This window comes from Diuraphis noxia, unplaced genomic scaffold (genome assembly GCF_037042655.1).
Source record: "Diuraphis noxia isolate RWA-SAM2 unplaced genomic scaffold, SU_Dnox_SAM2 contig0001, whole genome shotgun sequence".
Lineage (NCBI taxonomy): Eukaryota > Metazoa > Arthropoda > Insecta > Hemiptera > Aphididae > Diuraphis > Diuraphis noxia.
The window spans coordinates 20,708,999-20,730,438 of record NW_028301711.1 but is presented as its reverse complement, the minus strand read 5'-3'; the positions used below and the strand labels follow the sequence as shown (position 1 = coordinate 20,730,438).

The 21,440-nt window shown below is 27.2% G+C and overlaps 1 protein-coding gene across 4 annotated transcripts in view; it reads left to right on the top strand.

The window, feature by feature from the left end:
• The window catches only part of LOC107168779 (uncharacterized), a 132,315-nt gene extending 121,137 nt beyond the window's left edge, over window positions 1-11,178 (top strand). For 3 of the 4 annotated variants that reach the window (XM_089218074.1, XM_089218073.1, XM_089218075.1), the window contains one exon: window positions 1,330-11,178. In XM_089218074.1, coding sequence (XP_089074200.1) covers window positions 1,330-1,700 — 371 coding nt within the window. In that variant the 3' untranslated portion in view covers window positions 1,701-11,178. The remainder of the gene's footprint in view (window positions 1-1,329) is intronic. The other variant, XM_089218076.1, reaches the window with a different exon arrangement.
• The last annotated feature ends 10,262 nt before the right edge of the window (window positions 11,179-21,440 follow it).

The window sequence follows — 21,440 nt, the reverse complement described above, 5'->3', positions numbered from 1 at the left end:
AAAATTTTACTTATAAAGTGTGCCTAAATGCATTGTTTATATTCTAATTACTGTGATATTTAACTTGGCATTTACTGTGGATTACCGGAAATTTGGTTTATCAGAAGTCGGCTGATCTGGATCACGAAATTGATAGTGTCCATAGCCGTATTTGTATGCCCCGGAACAACATATTTTTGACACCCCTCGAAAAAAATAAAATAAAATAAATATTCCTTAAAATCTACGATAGAACTATTTTGATATAAACATTTTTAGTCCACAGAACATTGAATCATCTCTTTAATGGTACTCTCGGTAATATAATATTATAATATATAGATTATAGATAGGTTCACCATACACACATGTGTCATAATTTGCTGTAAATTATGATCATACAAATTTAATATTATTTTATAATGACTTATCTATAAATAATAAATATAAATACTTTATCTATTAGTTACTCTACAAATCTTACATTATAGATAATATTATGTTACGCGATATGTTTTTTAATCAAAACATTTCTTACAGAAAAAACTTAAACGTCACGCAAAGTAATCAGATTTTGATAAATTTTTTTTTCAGAAAAAAAATAGACTCCTTATAGGATGCATTTTTAAAACATAACATAATACATTTTTACAACATTCTGCTTATTTAATTTATATTTTTGTTGTAAACAACGTGAATAATCTAAATACAATGTGCTTTTTAAAAAATAATCCTCTCTTTAGCAAATCAAATAAATAATATTAATGAAATCAGACCACTCAACGATAAGACGTTTTTTAATGCGTGTTTGTAGTAAAAAAATTACTTTTTCATTTTTGGTCTGCGGTGTTGATATTATGTGGAATACCCGATACTAACCTAACACAACCGCACTTACACTAATTATAATTTACGACTGATACAAAGGCCACTGTCAACACAGCGTCAAGATCGCGGATTACCTTAAATCTTAATATTGAACTTCATTAAATAGACGGTGTCATAGTGCCTAATAATAGTTTAATGGTATTTTTGATGTTATTTTCCGACAAACTGATGTGATTAAATATATTTTTGAACCGCAATAATTGTTTTTAACAGATTATAACTTAAAATCATAATAACTATAACATACAAGACAATATTGTAAATTTACCGGTCCCTAAATTGGCTAAAAAATTCAAACCCTCCCCACCATTCACCCCCAAATACGTCCCTGAAATTTTCGTTATATAATAATAATAATAATAATACTCTCGATTTCTACTGTATATATATAACGTACCTATAAGTGGAACCGACATGGGAAAGCGTGACGGGGGCGTTTTGTGCATTTATCGTATACAACAGGTGGCTGCTACGCGGGACGGCGGCCGATGACCGAGGACGAGTGTCAAGTGTTTGCGCGCGCGGCCGAAAAGATAGCCGAGGAACGGTCCATGGAACGGATCGCGTCCACATTCCGGACGGCTGCTGCGGCGGCCGCCGAGGATTACGCGCGCCGTGGTGGTGTCTACGGTGGCGAGTACGGCTCGGCGGCGGCCGGCTGCGTGGCCGGTGATTACACGCCCCCACACGCCATGCCGCTGTTGCCAGACATGCCGACCAGGAGCAGAAGGCTGCTGGAAAACCTGGGAAGTTCGCCGATCACGGATTCCGTGCTATTGGACGGCGAACAGAAAGCCATGCAGAAGAAAGTCAACTTTCTCAACGTCCTATGAGATGGATAAAAAAAAAAACACGACGTCGTATTAATAATAATAATAATATCATAATATGTGTCCAATGTGCCGATGCTTAAAATCTAAATTGATCTTTACGATTTTTATTTAAAACATTTTTATCTTTATTCCCAAAAAAATATCACTTTTACATTTTTACCATTTCAATTTTTATCTCTGCCTACGAGCACGATCATCGTTCACGCGTTCCAAACGCGACGTTAAGGGTGGCTTAAACGATCCTTAGAAACTGAAATATAAGTAATTAATAATTACAACTTCACTAATGAAAAGTATCATAAATCAATTAGCTGTTATTGAGTTTTAAATTGTTATCAAATTTAATCTATTCATCTATAAAATAAAATATACATTATAAAATTATTATTACATTATTACACTATAAAACGGTGTTTATTTTGATAAAATAATTATTAATAATCAATTTCATTTTATTTTAACATTATTATAGTTAATATAATTTTTCAGAAGATTTTAACGACTTTTATCGATAGGTACGTATTTAAAAACGATTTCAAGCTCGGCCATATACCTATACTTACTTTACCTACTACCTAGTTTATCTATATTTAGTTGTTATGTTATATAAATATTGTATTGTATACGCTATACCTCACTCACCTGACAACAAAGTATGACTGCCCATGTACACATGACTTTCGGTGGGCGGCCGGATTGACACGCACAATAATAATCACATAATATTATATGTACGAAATTGATTTGAATTTCACACCATCACACCTCCATCGTAAATTCTAACCATTCTAACTTCGTATAGTACACTTATTTATTCTCGGTGCCTAGTTTATTCTCTTACAGACATATCACAAAAATTATAAGTGATGGGTAATAATCACATTGTTATGAATTGAGTCAATTTAATATTAATGTTTAGAAAATTATATAGGTACGTCTACTAAATAATAGTGTGCAATTTTCTAATTTAATTTTTGAAAATATATTGTTTTAAAGCAATATTTTATGGAACGTAGAAATGTAATTTAAAATAAAACTCGATAAAAAAATACTGCCATTTCCTTTCAAAAATGTCCACCCCGAGCAATAGACCCTCATTCCCACCCATTATTAACACGGCACTGAGTCTACCTAAATAATAATATAGTACACTAACTAAACGTACTAAACGTACTAAACGTACTAAACGTACTAAACGTACATAACTATTATACTTATACGTACAACAAAAATCTCTGTACAACGAATCTATTATATTTAAATTTTAAATAGATAGGTACTTAAGGTATACATGTAGGAACACATTAATATAGTATTACCACGTCCATATCTTGTATAACGTACGAACACCATCCAATGATCCAATTATTTTCAACCGTTCATACGTATGCAACCTTTATTAAATAGGCTTTAGTTAGTAATATGTGTCACATTGTTACTTTCTGAATAGAACTTAATATTTCCTATCATGATTCATTACGATATAACTTCATTGCAATAGCGTCCGCGGTGTATATGATAATACAATAATATTCCAGCCGGGTGCTAATCAAACCAACTTTATAGGTACCCGTAACAACGATATTATAAATTTAACTCTGAACTAAGTGTTTTGTCTTTTGTGCCATTCGGACGGAAATTGCTGATCAGCCATCAAACATTTCGGTTTGTCATTTCGTTTTGTGTAGGATTACGGGATTTTATCACGACATGTTCGAGTAATCAATCACATCACGTCACGTGGTATCGATCAATCACACCAACGTATTTCGATTTTCATTTTGCCCATTACCTACCCCACGTAGGGACACACTTCAGATTTGAACTATTCATAAATCTGTCATCAACAAGACTAGTCTCTTGAGACCTAACGTAAGACATAACTGTTTAATATATGATTAATAAAATAATAGTATACTACATAATATATAAATTGATCGTTTAAAACTTTGATTATTTGCGAAAAACATTGATATTAGCTATTAATTATTCTAAGGGCTTCCTTGTGGTTTCAAATCATTTCGAAACGGTATACTATAAGAATAATAATAATATATTATTTACCTTATGGTAATAAGCCACCAAACAACTCCAATATTTTTAACGTTTGCGTGATCATGTAAGTTTTCAATAAAACTTGTTCGTACTTATTAGATTTGATATCATCGCGGACGTAAAAAATTTCCGAAAAGCTGTTATGAGAAACCCACAATGTATTTGTCACTTAAGTATATATTACTCTACAAAGGATGACTAACAATGTACATTTTCAATTATTACCTTACATTGCACTTGTTAGAAGTCACATAATTTATAATTAAAAATAATATATAAATTGGTGTATACAAGCGTTGATTAATGATAAGTGTTATACGTGCTTGGTTACTGTTTTATGTAGGTACCTAGTTTTGACAAACAAATTGAATTATTTTTTCTACATAACACCTAATTCTTACACATAGTAATAATAAATCATAATAAGTAATTATAATGCCAATTTTTATCGAAATTTCATAATTATATAATCATAGTTTCAATGAACGTTTATAGTTTATATTATGCTCTACATTTACGACCGTACAAATAATTCAAAAGTGTGTTTTAAAAAAAAATAATAGGTATACATATAAGTATAAAAAAATATCGCACAATCTTCATTGCCACAAGCTCAATTGACAGATGTTATGGAATAAAAATAAGTACCTAAATAAACATAAAAATTGTACTGACTTAGGAGTTTTTTTTAATCGAATTGATCAATCGGTTTTCATTCATGTTGTAGGTGTAACTGTAAAATACCTAACTAATGCACTAGGCTGTACAATGTACATAATTTAAAAGCACAATAATATTAGGTATATAATCTACAACTATAATAATTAAACAATCGCATAACATTTTAGATTTCGTTCGATAATATTAACCGAAACTATTTTTTACAATAATCATTATTGTATACTGCCGCTTGTAATAAATGTAGTTGAAAGTTGAAACTTAACTTAAGAAGTTTTCGTTAGATAATAATAATTCATATGATGTCACATCAACTTACAATCGAATTTAAGATGACGCTACACATATATTTACTATCTTCGTCTTACAAGTGCTTAACATAACAAATTTACGCTTAGCAGATCACGTTTAATTCCGTTAGTTTAAAAATAAGAGTAAATTGACCTATTATAAAACTTGATGTTAAGAACATTATCTGTGTTTGTACGTGAATTTCTTACAATAACTTAGTTTTTAAGTGAGTTATGAGCATTTTTAATTTACACTTCTTTATTTACGCATAACTTGCTACAAAATTGAACTATCATAAAAAAATAACCATATGTCCATATACAAACAGAGATAATGTTCTTAACATCGATTTTCATAATAGGTCTATTCACTCTAATTTTTATACTAAGGGTGCTAAACATTATCTTCTGAGCGTAAATTTGTTATGTTATGCACTTGTAAGACGGAGGCAACAAATGGTTGTGTAGCGTCCTTTTAAAGAAGATAATAATTATTTCCAAACGTTTCGTCATCGTTTTCATCTTTTGTTTATTTTTCACATCAAAACGATTTATTTATTAATAATCATGAGTAAGTTATGCGTTAAAAGTTATGACGTAGGTAATAATTGGTAAATCAATAATTGGTTCAATTAGTACTAAATTATGTTTAATTCAAATCTAGTAGCTATAATAACTATAGATACCGTACATAACATATATATAATATAAAAGCTTCAAGTAGTTGAGTACTTTAACATAGTTCAATCGTTGCTTTAAACAACACTCAAGTGACGGATAACTCGCTGACACTACTACTAGATTTTGAATACTTTTGAATACACTATTATAATAACGAATAGTTAATAATCCTTCCAAATTCCACGCACTGACCAGATCGGACGACGAACTTTTTCCCAGGATTGAGTGAAGTAAAATAGATCAAAATTTTAAATGATTGTCACTAACTATATACTTATCTGCTGGCAGTACCTATTATTGTGCTTAAAATAAAAATTTCCCATTAATATATGATATGATAATATGAATTATGACTGATATCGTAGATAAACCAAATTTATTGATCAGAATTCGTATAGATTTTTTATAAAATATGTCCCTATATGTAAGATAGTATACAGTCATACATGGCTCGAATCGTGAAAAGATCAGAAGGGGGATGCAAGAGTATTTATAAAATGTGAGTACTCGAGTATTTAAATAGTTTATTGATTCGGATATAATATTAGAAGGTGTACCTACGCGCCACGCGGCTACACATAAATATATTTTAAATAGAAAAGAGATAACGCCCTACCCCGCGCCCTTTCACTTGCAATTCAGGCGCCAACATTAAAATAATATTAAACACTATAATAAACACTTGTAGTTGTTTAAGCATCTCGTTGAAATAATATCAAATTAAACTAGAAACATAATATATCTTACTTGTGTTAGTGGTTTGAAGTGGTCGAAAAAAAAATGATAATAATAATCAATGTCGCTATAATGTTTTCGTACGATTTGTTTAGTTATTTAAGAATATATTTTTTACTTTAATATACTTAAGGACTTAATTCGACTATATAAGACGGTTATTTTTCATACACACTTAAAATACATGTCCGTCGAACAACTTTACTATATTATTATTCCTTAACCAGATTGTTCAATAATTTTCTCAAAACTCGAGTAATTAAATAAGACTTTTTAATTTTAAGACCTTTATTGTGTGTCATTACTTTAATAAGCTACCTATATTATATTTATATATAAATATATGTGTACACTACACTACAACAATGTGTTTATCGGTGTAAAAATTACGTTATATCTATTATATCATAATCATATGGTATGTATGAAATGTTATACAGGGTGATTCAGAAAACGTATTTGTAGAAATAGCATAGGCCCTTGATTTTTGACAGAAAGCATACCTCTTATAGTGATGACATTAAATTACCTATTTACCTAGTAAGCCAGAAATTAGTTAACATGCCAAACGAATCACGCTGTACATCACATTAGATGTAATATTATAATGATTGATTAACTAGTAATAGATATATTAATGATGTAATAACTTGAATTAATAATTTCATACGTTACAAATCGCGTATAGTTGTGTACGTATCATTTGCTCGAATATTATTATTTATTTCATAAATATAAAACTAATAATACTAATAACTAGTAATAAGTATTGAAAAAAAAAAACGGAGAACATATCAACTTGACTTGATTATACTTCAATTACTTTCAAATAAAACTTTATGAATTCACGCAGATACGGAAAACACATTATTTTAAATAACAATAGTACGAAATTCCAAAAGACTATAACCATAATAATATTATAATATCTTTCTCGGAGATTAGCACACAGCTTTAGATACATCAAGCGAATCCTACCAAAAAACTATTATTAGGACAGTGAAGTTATCGCATTAAAAACACACACTAAATTGATTGCATTAAAATATATATTTAAAATTACACTTATAAATTAAAAAATTTCATAGAAAAAATTTAAAAAAATTAAATTAAAATCAATAGAATTGAATCTATTAATGCATAATAATAATAAAAATTAAATATGAATATTGCTTACATTATTGCATTGCACTACAAATGATTTTTCAAGTTTTCAAAATCAAATAAATTTGCCATTTTAGAATGGTTAGCTTTTTCAAGAATTTCCGTATTGAGTAAAAATATTTTACCAGGTTGATCAAATTCCAAGGTTCCGATTACAACGTTAGCTATGAAACGTCCACTTGTATCTGTTGATTCATCTATAGATATCTATACTTTTTCCAGTTATATAAACGAAAATTATGAAAAATAGTTGAAATTGCAGTAAAATTAAAAAAATCGCTAAAATTGCATTTATTGAAATATATATATATATATATATATATATATATATATATTGTTTTAATTAAGAGTTTAATGAAACATATTTTAAGCTCACCCAACAATAAATATAAGCATTTTCAAAAAACATGCAAATGCAAAAACTTCACTGCCCTAATTATTACATTATTGTACCTACCACAGTGTGAATTTATTTTCAAAACTTGTTATAATATTATGAATATCTCTAGCGCTGGTTATCATTAGAATATTTTTAACAGTATTATCATTGATGATGATCTCTCGTTTAGATAGATCATATCAAAGTATGTTAAAATTAGTATTTAACGTAAAATGAAGTTGACACGATGCGTCTATGTTACTTATGTCTTTTATATTTCTTTAAGTCATGACGCGTTTATCATTAAAAAAATATATTCGAATATTTATTATATAAGTGTGATTAATATAATAATAATAATAATTTAATGTATTACATATCCATCCAATTCTTTATTTTAATCTACTGAATTTGTTATTATTATTATTATTATTTTTAACTACATATAATTTAATATATTTACGGTTATTGTTACCATATTGTTAACGTGTGCGTATTTGATTTGATATCTTGACAAATTTAAATGCAGTTATAAATATATTATTATAATATTATAATTATCACATTACATTATAATGACCCACGTTAAGTGTTACTGTTGTAATAAAATATGTTACTAGGTATATGTGTTATAATATGAATTTGTTGAATAATATATAATGCAATGATTTAGCATTTTTGTCTATACCGTTGGCTGCATATATAATATAATATTATAGTTAATGATGCGTATAATTGATAAATTATTTTGATTTCTCTCGATAGGAGTGGATTGTATAACTACCTACCTGTATAGTTATTGTTTATTATCATTTAGAAAACTTGAAACACAATAATAATATTGTGACAATATTATAATATCGTAGCATGTATAATAACGTATATTAAAACATAACAGTAGACAATTTTATATTGTTACTTGGTGGAAATATTGTTTTAATGATGGAATTAAGACTTTACATATAATAAATCAAAACACGATTGAAAAACAAAAAAATTTTGCTTTCAGGAAGATAGAAGAATAACATAACGAATTTGGACCGCAAATGTCGACGTGATCAAATTACTACCAGAAAATTCTAAGAAAAATCCGGTTTGGGAGCTTATCGTAATAGGAAATTGTTGAGGTCAAAAGACTGAGATTTATTACGCGTTTAAATTGTCAGTTTTCGATGGGCACAATTTTTGGTATCAAAATCAAACTTCTAAATATTTTTACCAGTTTTATTCCATATACCGTGTTATGCTTGTAGGTATTAGACGTAGATATTTGTCGGCCACTTTACTATGATGTTTCCTTCGATATTATTTTACTCTAAAAATCATTATCACCACTTGTATAACTGTTACCTATTAGTTTTGCAATTGTTACCTATTATCTTTTGACAATTTTATTTATTTACTCTTCGATGTAAGTAATATTAAACGAATTGTACATATTTATGCGACAAGAAAAATACCTACATATGATATAATAATAATTAATATAAATTATCATCCTATTCGTTTTTCGCACTGTTATATCTTTCATTTACATATGTATACCTACTAGAAAAAAAACTAATTTATACCTAGTTGAAACCAAAAAGTGTGTGACCGACTTTTTTCTTTTTGTAATTTAAACATTAAATTACAATAAATATATATATTATATATTGCTATTATTGTCATAATATTATAATAAATATTTGACTACTACACGCATCGCGTTAGAAAATAGCAATCACAAATAAAAAATGACTTTATTCACCACAGTTTTTCGTGCACTTTTTGGGATTAATTTTTTTGAAATTTTTTTTTAGCTTATATTTGATTTAATCATTGATGTGTATCTATATTATTACGATGATATTATTAAAATTCTGTGTTGTATCATATAATATAATATTAATAATATTCCTTGATGTCATTACACGATAAGTATACCTATCGGTTCAGTATTAAGTATATGTACAAATTTATATTTATATATACCCACACACGATTTACGTAAATAATAATAATAATAATATATAATATTATAGCCAATATGAAATGAATATTGAAAAATTGAATTTAAAGAATGTTTTTCTTTTTCATGACTAATCGAGATTAACAAGTAGATTCCAACATAATATATATTATGTGTATATGTGCCAATATATAATGCATATGACACGAAGTCTTGTATTATGTAGGGCCTACACTGTAGAACCCTTAATTACCTACTTATCAAAATTATGAAACCGAAATATCAATGATTCCTTTTTATATAATATAATAACAATAATAATATTGTTTGCCGAGAAAAAGTTTACCATGTTTAATATAATATTAAAAAATAAATCAATAGGAATAGATATTTAACCTACACATCTACACTTATTTATTAATATTCACTTGAAAAAATAATATAATAATTTAAATCTACAAATATCTATCTACTCGTACATTCTATTTATATTATAATTGTATCGGACGAGTATAATATAAGTGTATTTTATTAATATTCCACCAAGTAATAATATATACAATTATCTCAAGTTATGTATTTTGTTTTTTTTTTATTGATTGTATTTGATTAAAAAACAATAATAATTGTAGTTATACTTCTGTTGAATATTATATAATCACTATATTATTATAATTACAAATATTATAACTACATATTATAAATTATTTGGTATTATAATAGTTGTGTAATTTTTGTCGTGTATGAAATCTTAAACTTTTTTATCTTGTTATTCCCTACTATTGTCTTGTTGTTAACTATTTAAAATTCATCCGATTCAACTAAATCTAATTCGTTTTCATATAAAAACATAGGTAAATGTAATGTTTGTTTATTATTATTATTATGATAATTTTTGTTTGTTTGTTTATTTGTTGAGATATTCTTCATTGTTAGTCAACACATGAATAAAATAAAAGTGTTTTAAATACACTTGAAAACATTGTATTGAGTTTCTATTATATGTTCTATAATCTATATGTATGTTTTTTTTTTTTAATTTCTACCGCTAAATTACAATTTTTATTATAATTTTATCATTATCATTATAATAATTATAAACCGTTACTAAACTATTATATGTAACTACTATGGATTTTTATATATTATGTACCTTTAGTTCGGTTTAATTATAAAGAAATAGATCATTTATACTACTATAAAAGTATAAACTATAAATATTATACCGGTTTTATCTTTTGAATTAAAAAAAAAGAAGATTTTTCGTATTTACAAAAATGAACGACAATGTGATTCAAAGAACAAAATAATAATGTTGAAATGTTGTGAAAATAAAACGATATTATCTTTGAATGTACTATAATTTTTAAGTGTTGTATTGTTGTTAGGTATTCGATTGAAACGCCTTATTTTTGTTTGTTGAAAATTAAAATGTATTATCATCTGCAGATTTATTAGATGATTTTAGTAAATATTATAACATAATATTATAGGGATTATGCATTACATTGCTAATAAACTATAAAATATAATATTATTAACTAATTGATGTTCAAAAAATATTTTATTTATTGAATTTAAATACACTGTACTCTTAATTACGTCATAATATATTATAATAAACTTATAGATCATAAGGTCTCGTGTATTTAGGTGCATCTGCTGAAATGGTGCAGTGGGGAGGGGAGGTGCAGGTATGCGAAGATAAACGGTATTTATTAACTTCCCGAATATATAATACTGAGTATAGGGTAAAAATAAGCGAATACTTGCTTTACGGGGGATATCTAACCATGACTCAAAATATAAACATTAAAACCTCTAAATACCTGCCGCTCTCGCTGAGATTATGTCCACTGTTCAGAGGGTTCAAATTGTAGAAAGTTTGAGGTTTGTTTTCAAACAAACGTCCACTATTATAGGAGGTGGTGGGAAGAAGAGTACAGAGCTTTTAAATTATTTAATAATCAAGTATATATACCCCAGACTATATTATGTACAACTATTTCATTGGTTGTATTATATTATAAATGGACACTATTGAACTGTCTACAGTCTGATCATATATAAAATACTGAATGGTTTCCTCATAAAAAAAGTCGTTGTACCTACTCTCATGAATTTCTTATTAACCCAAAGTAATCAATCGTTTTTATTTGAACTTAGAGATATCTATAAATCCTTTTGTATGCGCCAACTAGTTTAGTTCACACACACACACTAATTATAAAGAAATAAAGACAATACCAAATTCGTAATGATAGGTCAATGAAGCAAATGAGCTGAGGCAGCACTTTATAAAAAAATATTTAAGAAGGTAAACACCACGGTACCGGGGGGGGGGGGGGGCATTGCCTGCTTGTCTGGTATGATACTTATGTTTGTGGTGTTTCTTTAAGAAGTCGTTTTCTGTGTTTTTGTTTTAAAAAATAGTAAAAAAGACATTCTAATAGTTTATGGTATTAATTTTAATTATTATTGAGTGTACTATCTGAAAAAGAAGTATACGAAAATCCTATACAAATCCTTTTTAATAATACGTTTTATAATATATAATATTTTTGCCTTGAATTGTAAAATCTTCTCAGCTCCAAAATTGATAATCTTTTTAGATGTTACAAGAATATATTTCTCGTAGTTATTCAGATGGAACTAATGCCACATATGAATATTAAATTTTCTTCGTATCTGGGAAATCTGTTTTATGACGCTAGCTTTCCAACCTGTTGATGTTTTTGACACCACTGACTATAAACTTATAATCATATATATCTATATAATCTATATAAAATAGTTGTATCCAAAGTTTATCAGCGCATAAAATGTAGCCTTAACTATATCGCTATTGATTTTTATTACTCAGCTTACCTAATCTAATTAATCTGAAAAATTTCATTCGTTCATAATCTCTAACTCGCATATATTCTGTTTAATCGAACTTATTCTATAGATAGCTCTCCACGTATTGACGTGGCTCTATAAATCTCATAAATTAACTCTGTACGAATCCATTATAAATCTTTCATTTAACTTTGTTGATTCATTGACTGAATGGTAGAACATTTTTTAAAGTTCTTGGATTCATCAACCGTGACACTAAGTTTTAACATAAATTAATTGTGATATTTTTCAGTATTTCACTCTTGAATAGTTAATTTTTTAGTTTGAAATAGTGGTGTGTCATACCTTGCAAAACACAGACTATTAAGACTGGTGATTATACAAAGTCAGACTTGAAGAGAAGTTTCTCCCTTTTTAGTATTCAAACTCAGTTTTAATATACTTTACCATGTGCTGCCAACTTAGAATTTGTATCCACCTACCTTAAGTATATTTCAAATGTTTCATTACAATGAATTACTTGATCATGTTCAATTTAATATTTCTAATTATGGCATACAAAACCTTTACAAACGGATATCCCATAACATTGGGACATTATGTAGTCTCACAATCTGCAATCTATGATAATAATTATTCATAACGGTAAGTAAGTAAAAACACTAAAGCAAAAAGATAGGTAACAGAAAATAATTGTTAAGCTGTAAGGAAAATTATTCAACTTATACCAGATGCTTATACTTATAACCAAATCAAAATAAATTGGATGAATATATCAGTAAAATACAGGTAAGAATCTTGCAAATTTTTGCTCGACTGTTTCTGAAGCTCGTATTGCCATTTTCTTTCGTTCTTGAGGCGTAGAACTACCAATTGATCTTTTTTTAGGAGGCATAACTGCAAAGAAATGTCGCTATTATAACAACAAAAACAAAAAGTACAAAATATCAATAAAAACTTGTAGTGCCATAGACACACGTGCCAGGAAAACAAATAATAAAAAAATTAAAGATAATAATTTCTTTCACACTAATTGGAACCATCGCAATTAGAAACTAATAGAAACCATCTATAAACAACAATTTCCATCGTAAATCTCAAAATAGACGACTACTACGACTACGATTACAATATTATATATTATATATTATATATAATTCTACTGTACGTGAGCATGTCACTTAACTCTTCCTAAACGGCTAGACCGATTTGAATGAATTTTTTTGCATGCGATAGTTAGGATTGGTTAGGCATCTCCTCAACCTTCTCGAACAGACATTTTGATTTTCATATTTCAGATTAATTTTATATTTAACAATTCAGAATAAAAAGGTATTAGGACTGATTGGTATTATAAAGAATTATAATAAAGTCTACATAATAGCCAACCTAAGAAATCTAAAAACAACTTAAAATTTGGTACAAAATGATCAATCTGATCACTTTGTGATCAGAAATTTTCTATATCACAATAATTTAATTTAAAAAAGGTGGAAAAGTAAATTACTCTGCTATAGATTAAATTAAAAGTGGGCCACTATAATGGATTGTACTAAATTTGAATTAAATAATGTAATATACTGAGCGAAGATTGTATGTCAGCCTATAATATTAATGTAGATAGGCATATTTTATGATATTATTGTATGTAAGGTAATTAATTTTAGTATTAGATATTAGTATTTACTACAGTAGATTAAATTATTTTTTTCAAAAAAAAAAAATACATTTGAAATTGTCATAGCTTGTATATAAAATATAACAATATACTCTATAAGTTTTATATATCAACAAATAATACTTTTAAATTACAACAAAATAACTAAAATCGTTATTCTTGGTTTTAATATGACTATAGTACTAATTATGTCCAAATTTGACTTTAAAATGTCGTAAAAAATAACTGTTCATATATTTTTTAGATTTTTTGGTTACAGTATGAACTTTTTATGACTATCTTTATTTTAAATTTTCAATCCTATTATTTTAACTTTAAATGCTTATTTAAAAAAATTGTGATTATGAACATTTAATGTTCTTCAAATAACATGGTAACATTATATTAGGAGCCATGCAATACATTTTAAAATTTTTTTACCCAACAATTATAATTTTAATGACATCCATAGAGAAACTAAAAAACTGGAAACTGAAAATATCTGTAAACAGTTCGAAACAAACTAGAATATTTAAAAATATTATCGTGTATAGAAAATGCTAATGTAAACAAGTAAACAACTAGTGAAAATGACATGTATTCATGTATTTTACGGACCTATTTTGTTTTCAAGTTACACCAAAAACCAAAATCGATTTTGTCGATAACATATTTGGCGTAAAATTTTCGTTTTTCCTTAGTTTTTCTTCTGTTTTTCCCTGCGCTTTTGAAAACTATTGGGCATTTTAGTTTCCGAAGCACCAACTAGATTCGGTTTCCCATCGAACAAGATACTGTTGAAGAAAATAGAAGCAGTTCTACTGCCACCTAAATGGTGGTGATAGACACAATAAAAAAAGAAGAAAAACACAACATGGTAAAATCAATACATTCTTCGTTCCGCTCAAAATCTCAAATGTAATAAAAATTCTTAACAGTTATCCACTATTAATTTAACATTTAATTGTAAACTAATTAAAACCACAAACATATTCCTACTGTTATGCGGTAGCGGTATTTGACTAAAAAGTTAATGAAAATTATAATTTATATAAATATTAACTAGTATAATAATTAAATATTAATAATAATGACGTTGTAAATGCATTATTTTCAGTAAAAATGAAATCAATTTATCATACTTATAGTAAAATAAATATACCTATCCTTAACAAAAAAAAAGTACATATACCGTCTCTGCTTAGAATCGTTTTTCGTATACATATATGACATATCATTGAATTCAAATTTAAAATATTTTTATGTGACCCGCTTGACCCTATTGTACAACAAAGCGTTAGTTGGTAACCACTTGCCAATCTTTTATATTCATAACCCTCCAAAATAATAATTAGATTCACTTTCCTACCAGAAAAAGTATTTAGACACACAAAACATAACACACAATATTATATAAAAATAAAATACTCGACCGACGTGAGCTATAAATAATGCTTAATATTAATCAAATTATATAATACAATATTCTCATGAAAATCAAAACATACTTATACCTACACAATATTAGATTAAATTTAAATCAAATGTACATAACTACTAATCATTTTAACTAATATATATATATATATATACATTTTTGAATTTAGAAAGAACCAATATATTTTGAATAGTGTATATAACTTATACTTACACATAAATAACAATTATTAATTTAATTGCAGATGTTTCTATTGCTCGAACTGAATTTTTTTGTTTATTTATTTTAACAGTTAGTTGATAGTATGGTTTTAATTTTCCAATCGAGGTTATTTGAACTATGTTAAGATTTACCGTGGTAATATGATGCTGTTGAAATAATACTATTTCATTGTCCATTCGGACACAAATTTGTCATAATAACTAGCATAGAATACATTAAATTAAAATAGTATAAATTATTTGGATTCAGAGCAGTTGATTATTAATGTAACACCTATTAATGTTTATATGACATTAACAAATGTCGATACAATTTCTTCTCAACATTTGTTATGAATTCTGTTTATTGCCACGAGAAATGTCTTTGGGTTAACTCATTGAGAAAGTTCATTTGAATTCATTGGCCACTGACTTTAAATATCAGCCCATCTACACTGTAAAATGGGTGAATATAACTCTTAAATTTCTATGTGTCATCATCCCCACAGAAAAAAACCTAATGTAGTGAGATCTGGAGATCTCGATGGCCAAGCTACTGCTCCATATGTACCCATCCATCGATTGCCAAATTTATTTACTCTCTTACAACAATTATTGCATTGTGTGCAGCTGTTCCATCTTGTTGAAAAAATAAATTAGTTCTAGTCTCTAATAGAATGTCTTCCATGTATGTAGGTAAAACATCAGTTAAAAATTCCAAGTATCTTCTCCCCATCAGTGTACTATCGTAAAAATATGGGCCGAGAAGTTTACCATCGAGTAACCTACACCAATCGTTCGTATTGTCAGATTTATACGGACTTTAAGATAATATCATGCTTAACAGTTAACACACGATAAATACATTTGGTTTATTTTAGTAAAGGCTACAAATAAAATAATAGTAATAATTACCCACTTGTATCATGAAAAATAACAATAAATGATAAAATTAATACCTAATTAATAAAATCAGTTTGTTTAATTTTTTCTTAGTAAATTAACTAACATTTACGTCTAATTGAGGTTAATTAATTCCTCAAAATTAAATTTATAAACGATTTAATAATGTCTGCAACCTATTACGGATAAAAAAAAATACTTGAAATTTCATAACAATTCATAAAATTCTAGCATGATTGTTGAAAAATTCAATAATTTTAATCGAAACTGTAACTCGTCATTTAGTCAATTTTGATTTTAGAGGTATGGTAAAAAGGACCAAATTGACTTAAATTCGGTCTATCTGAATTTGGTATTCAAAACACATGTTGCTATTTAAAAAAATGCAAGTTGTATTGCGCATGTGCACACGGAAAGACCTAAAGATGTAAGAATTATCAAAAAAAGTGTATTTATGTATTCCATGTCTCCTCCCGAAAACCGCATATTAATCCGATGTCACAGGACAGAATTATTTAGTGTTACCTACCTTTAAAAGGAATCACACTGTATATATATTACTAGGTACTAAATTAACAAACTTATAACTTTACCATATTTTTATGCATTTGGTTAGGTTGAATTATGTGTAGTTATCTAATAGCTACATACCTATTTGTTACAATATGTAAATCTTTATACATACCATTCAAGGTTACTTTAATTTACTTCACAAACTACCTTAGAGCGACACCTATGTTTATGTTTTAAAATACTTATACTATTATATATAATTATTAATTTATTATTATAAGAGTCAGTAAAAAGTACCTATATAATTGAATATTCTTCTCTACACAACATATGACTAATTTCTAATTGGTTTAATCTGTATGTAATGTTTATACAAATTCACTCGTACGTCGTGCAATTTAACATAATATCCAAAAGAAAAAACAAGATTAAAAGAAATATGTAGCACCAAAACTAAAGACAAAAGATCAAATATGATTTGTTCTGAATGTGAAATAACACTATGCAAACAATGTTTTGAACCCTACCACAAACCTACCAACAACAGATTACCTATATTTTATTACTTTTTATCTTTTATATGGAAAATTACAGAAGTGTTTTGTTTTATCATTTAAATTATACATTATTATTATTTTCAAATTAATTTTATTACATTTATGTAAAGAAACAAAAATACTGTATATTGTGATTTGTAAACTATAGATAGGTACCAGGTAGGTATAAATGTATAATTTATGTTATTTTATTAAATAATGAGATTTGTTGTTTTACTTTTATTTTATTAAGAATTTATTAGTTAAATTTATTCAAAATATACCTATATAGTTATTATTTGTTTTTATCAACTTAAATTGTTTATATTTATACAAAAAAATAAAAAACCTATAATAACATTATGATTTGGAAGCTATACAAACACCAAGTTATTGAGTATGTTATTTTTTTTAATGAGATTTGTAACGTTTTATTTTATTAGAAATGTATTAGTTGTTTTTTATTCAATAGATATATAATTATTATTTATTTTTTATCAACTTTAGTTTCATTATATGGACGCCTGTATAAATCTGGAATTTAAATACCTGGACCACACAATTCTGGACAATACTGCAAATATGGATAGAACATATTTGGACTGCACAAATCTGGAATGTACAAATCAGGAACTCCAAATTTGAAAACCTGGAATGTAAAAATTTGGATTTAACCCAAATTGTACAATGAACTCAAATTTTCTCTTGTGAAGGTTTAGCATACTCAATTTTGGATTTCGGTTTCAACTGTTTCAACGGATTCAAGCCGATAGGCTAATTTATTACCACATTTTTGTTTCTAATCATATCTGAACTAAACATTATAGGTAATTGACAACGAAAGTGGTTTTAATACAAAATATGTACTTACGCCCAAATAAAAAAAATCGTTTTCATTTTTATCCCCTTTATACCCTTTGGTGTTTGATTTTGAAAAAAGCGGTCTAAGACGTTTCATTATTTGTATTACAAAGTGTGTATACCAAAATTAAAAATATTGGTTGTAAAGCCTTTTTTGTTTTATCCACATAACTCTTTTTGACCCCCTTGGGTGTTGAATGTTTCAAAATCCGTTCTTTGAGGACATTTTCTACCTACACACTACAATATACCTATCAAACTTCAGCTTATAGGGTAAGTAGTTCTCAAGATTTCATATTTAATCGAAATATTTTGCCCCTTTTTACCACTTTTAACCATTTTAAACCCACCTAAGATTCAAATTTTTGGGAAAATCCAAGTTTAAAAAAAATCCTACCATTAAATAACGTTTTCTCTCCCTTTTAATCCCCCTCACCAAGAAAAAAATATCAGTGAAGTAGGTAATGAAGATGCATGTTAAACCAACGAAAAATCGGTGTGATTTTGATGGCTGTAACCCGATTGAGCACAGTTTCCCTTTTTCATTACCCAATTGCAGTGGCGGATTTAAGGGGGGCCGAAGGGACTCGCCCCCCCATTGGCATAAGTTAGGTTTTATTAATTATTATTATTAATTTTTATAATTTTATCTTTTATATTGTTTCGCTCAAACACATTATATTATAATTTAAGAAATATTATCATTACATATATTTTATATTATTATTATATTATCATTATATAAGAAATTCTCTCAAACATGCCCCCCCCCCCAAAAAAAATTATATCCTGGATCCGCCACTGCGGCCAATTGTGGGTTGACAATGCGAAATGTACTTTTTGCGTTCTACATATTTTTCAGAGGAGGTCATTTTCTACTGTGCATTCAATAATTGAGATTGTATTAGACTGTATTCAAAAGTATTTTAACATGTATTTTTTTTACTTAAATACAGCTCATCACATTTTTAGTTGGATCAAAACGTACTATTTGCACCAAATAGTACATTTTGCTTTAACACAAATAATGATCAAATTTTTTACAAAACGTTCTATTTACATAAATTAAATTTTATAATGTATAATATTTAATATCATATGGAAAATGAACACACTCATTGCGTGCATTCCATGTGGCCATAAAGTCGTTTGTGCTGAATGTTTTCCAAGCTCTAATTTTATTCAATGCCCTATTTGTCAACAAGATGTAATTGTAGTAGTTAGAATTTGGTAATATTTATAAAAAAATTAAATAAATACTTGTTTTTATATTGAATAGAATAATTGATGTTGATGTGTTTGTATTTTATATCTTTTGTATCCAATACTTTGTATTGTAATGTATTTAAGAATTTTAAGAGTTATGCGTATGATTTATTTTTGCAATTTAAATTTCCTTAAAAAAGTTTTCCCAATTCTTAAAAATCTAACCGTCCTAACCTAAATATTATCATAGTATAGATGTGTCATGTGTGTATTTATGTAAACATGCATTATTAATTATTACTATGGCAGATGACCCTTGTAGCTCTAAAAAATCTTGAAAATCACTAAAGCAAAAAAGAATTAAAAATAAAAATTTTGAAATGAATATTTATGAAAAAAAAAAATTACAATAAGTATTGAATTATTTTAATTTATGGGATTCAGACCCTTCTACAAATTAATGTTTCAACTTCAAAAACTTAATTGACAAAAAATTTAGTTTCAAATTTTAAAGGATTAACACACATTTTCACCTTGGAAGTTGAATTGAATAATAAGGTGTTTTTAATATTACTTTGGTTCATTGGTTGTATAAATAAACAAATAAAAATGTTGATGAAACAATAAATTATTTTGAATAGGCATCAAAAAGTACAAAATGGAAGGCATATGACATAAAAACTAAAATAACTCAAAATATGCGTTTATATGCAAATAAAATTTCAAAACTATAGCTTCGTGGAAAGATGAAACCAATTTGTTTTGTACAACGGTATTTTTATGACTGCTGTGCACAGTGTGCACAAAAAAAAATGCAAATGCTACAAGTACTCTGCTATATTTATTACATATTATAACAATAATGTAATATATATTGTCTGTAATTAGAATATTTCCGAAGTACCTTTGAAAGAATTTAAGTACCATTAAATGATTTTACTTGTGAAATTTGGAGTTCCTAATTTGTACATTCCAGATTTGTGTAGTTCAGTTTTAAAAATTTTTAAAATCCAGATTTGTACATTCCAGGTTTTTAAATTTGGAGTTCCTGATTTGTACATTCCTGATTCGTACATTCCAGGTTTTTAAATTTGGAGTTCCTAATTTGTACATTCCAGATTTGTGCAGTCCGAATATATTCTATCCATATTTGTATTGTCCAGAATTGTGTGGTCCAGGTATTTAAATTCCAGATTTATACGCGCCCCCCATTATATGTATAAAAGGATTTTAAAATATTGTAGTAACTAGTAAGTAATAACACTAATAACTAAAACAGGGGCGTATTCAGTTCTTCTTCCAGGGGGGAGGAGGGGGGCAAAATTTGAACTCAAATCATAGGTTCTTATAAAAAAATTTGTACATAAACGACACTGTACAGATTATAAATAAATTGGCGGATCAAAATTTTTCGATCATTTCGCTTGCTTTAACTTCAATAATTGATTTCTACCCACTTTCATAACCCATAACATTAGTTATTGTAAACAACATCAACAATATACCAAATAAAATAACTTGACATAGGTACATAGGTACATATAAATATAAAAGCATATTATAATAACCACATAATATAATAATAGTTATATTAAATATATAATAATAAAATGATATTTAAATAACAAAATCCAATTTTCTTTTGGTCTTTG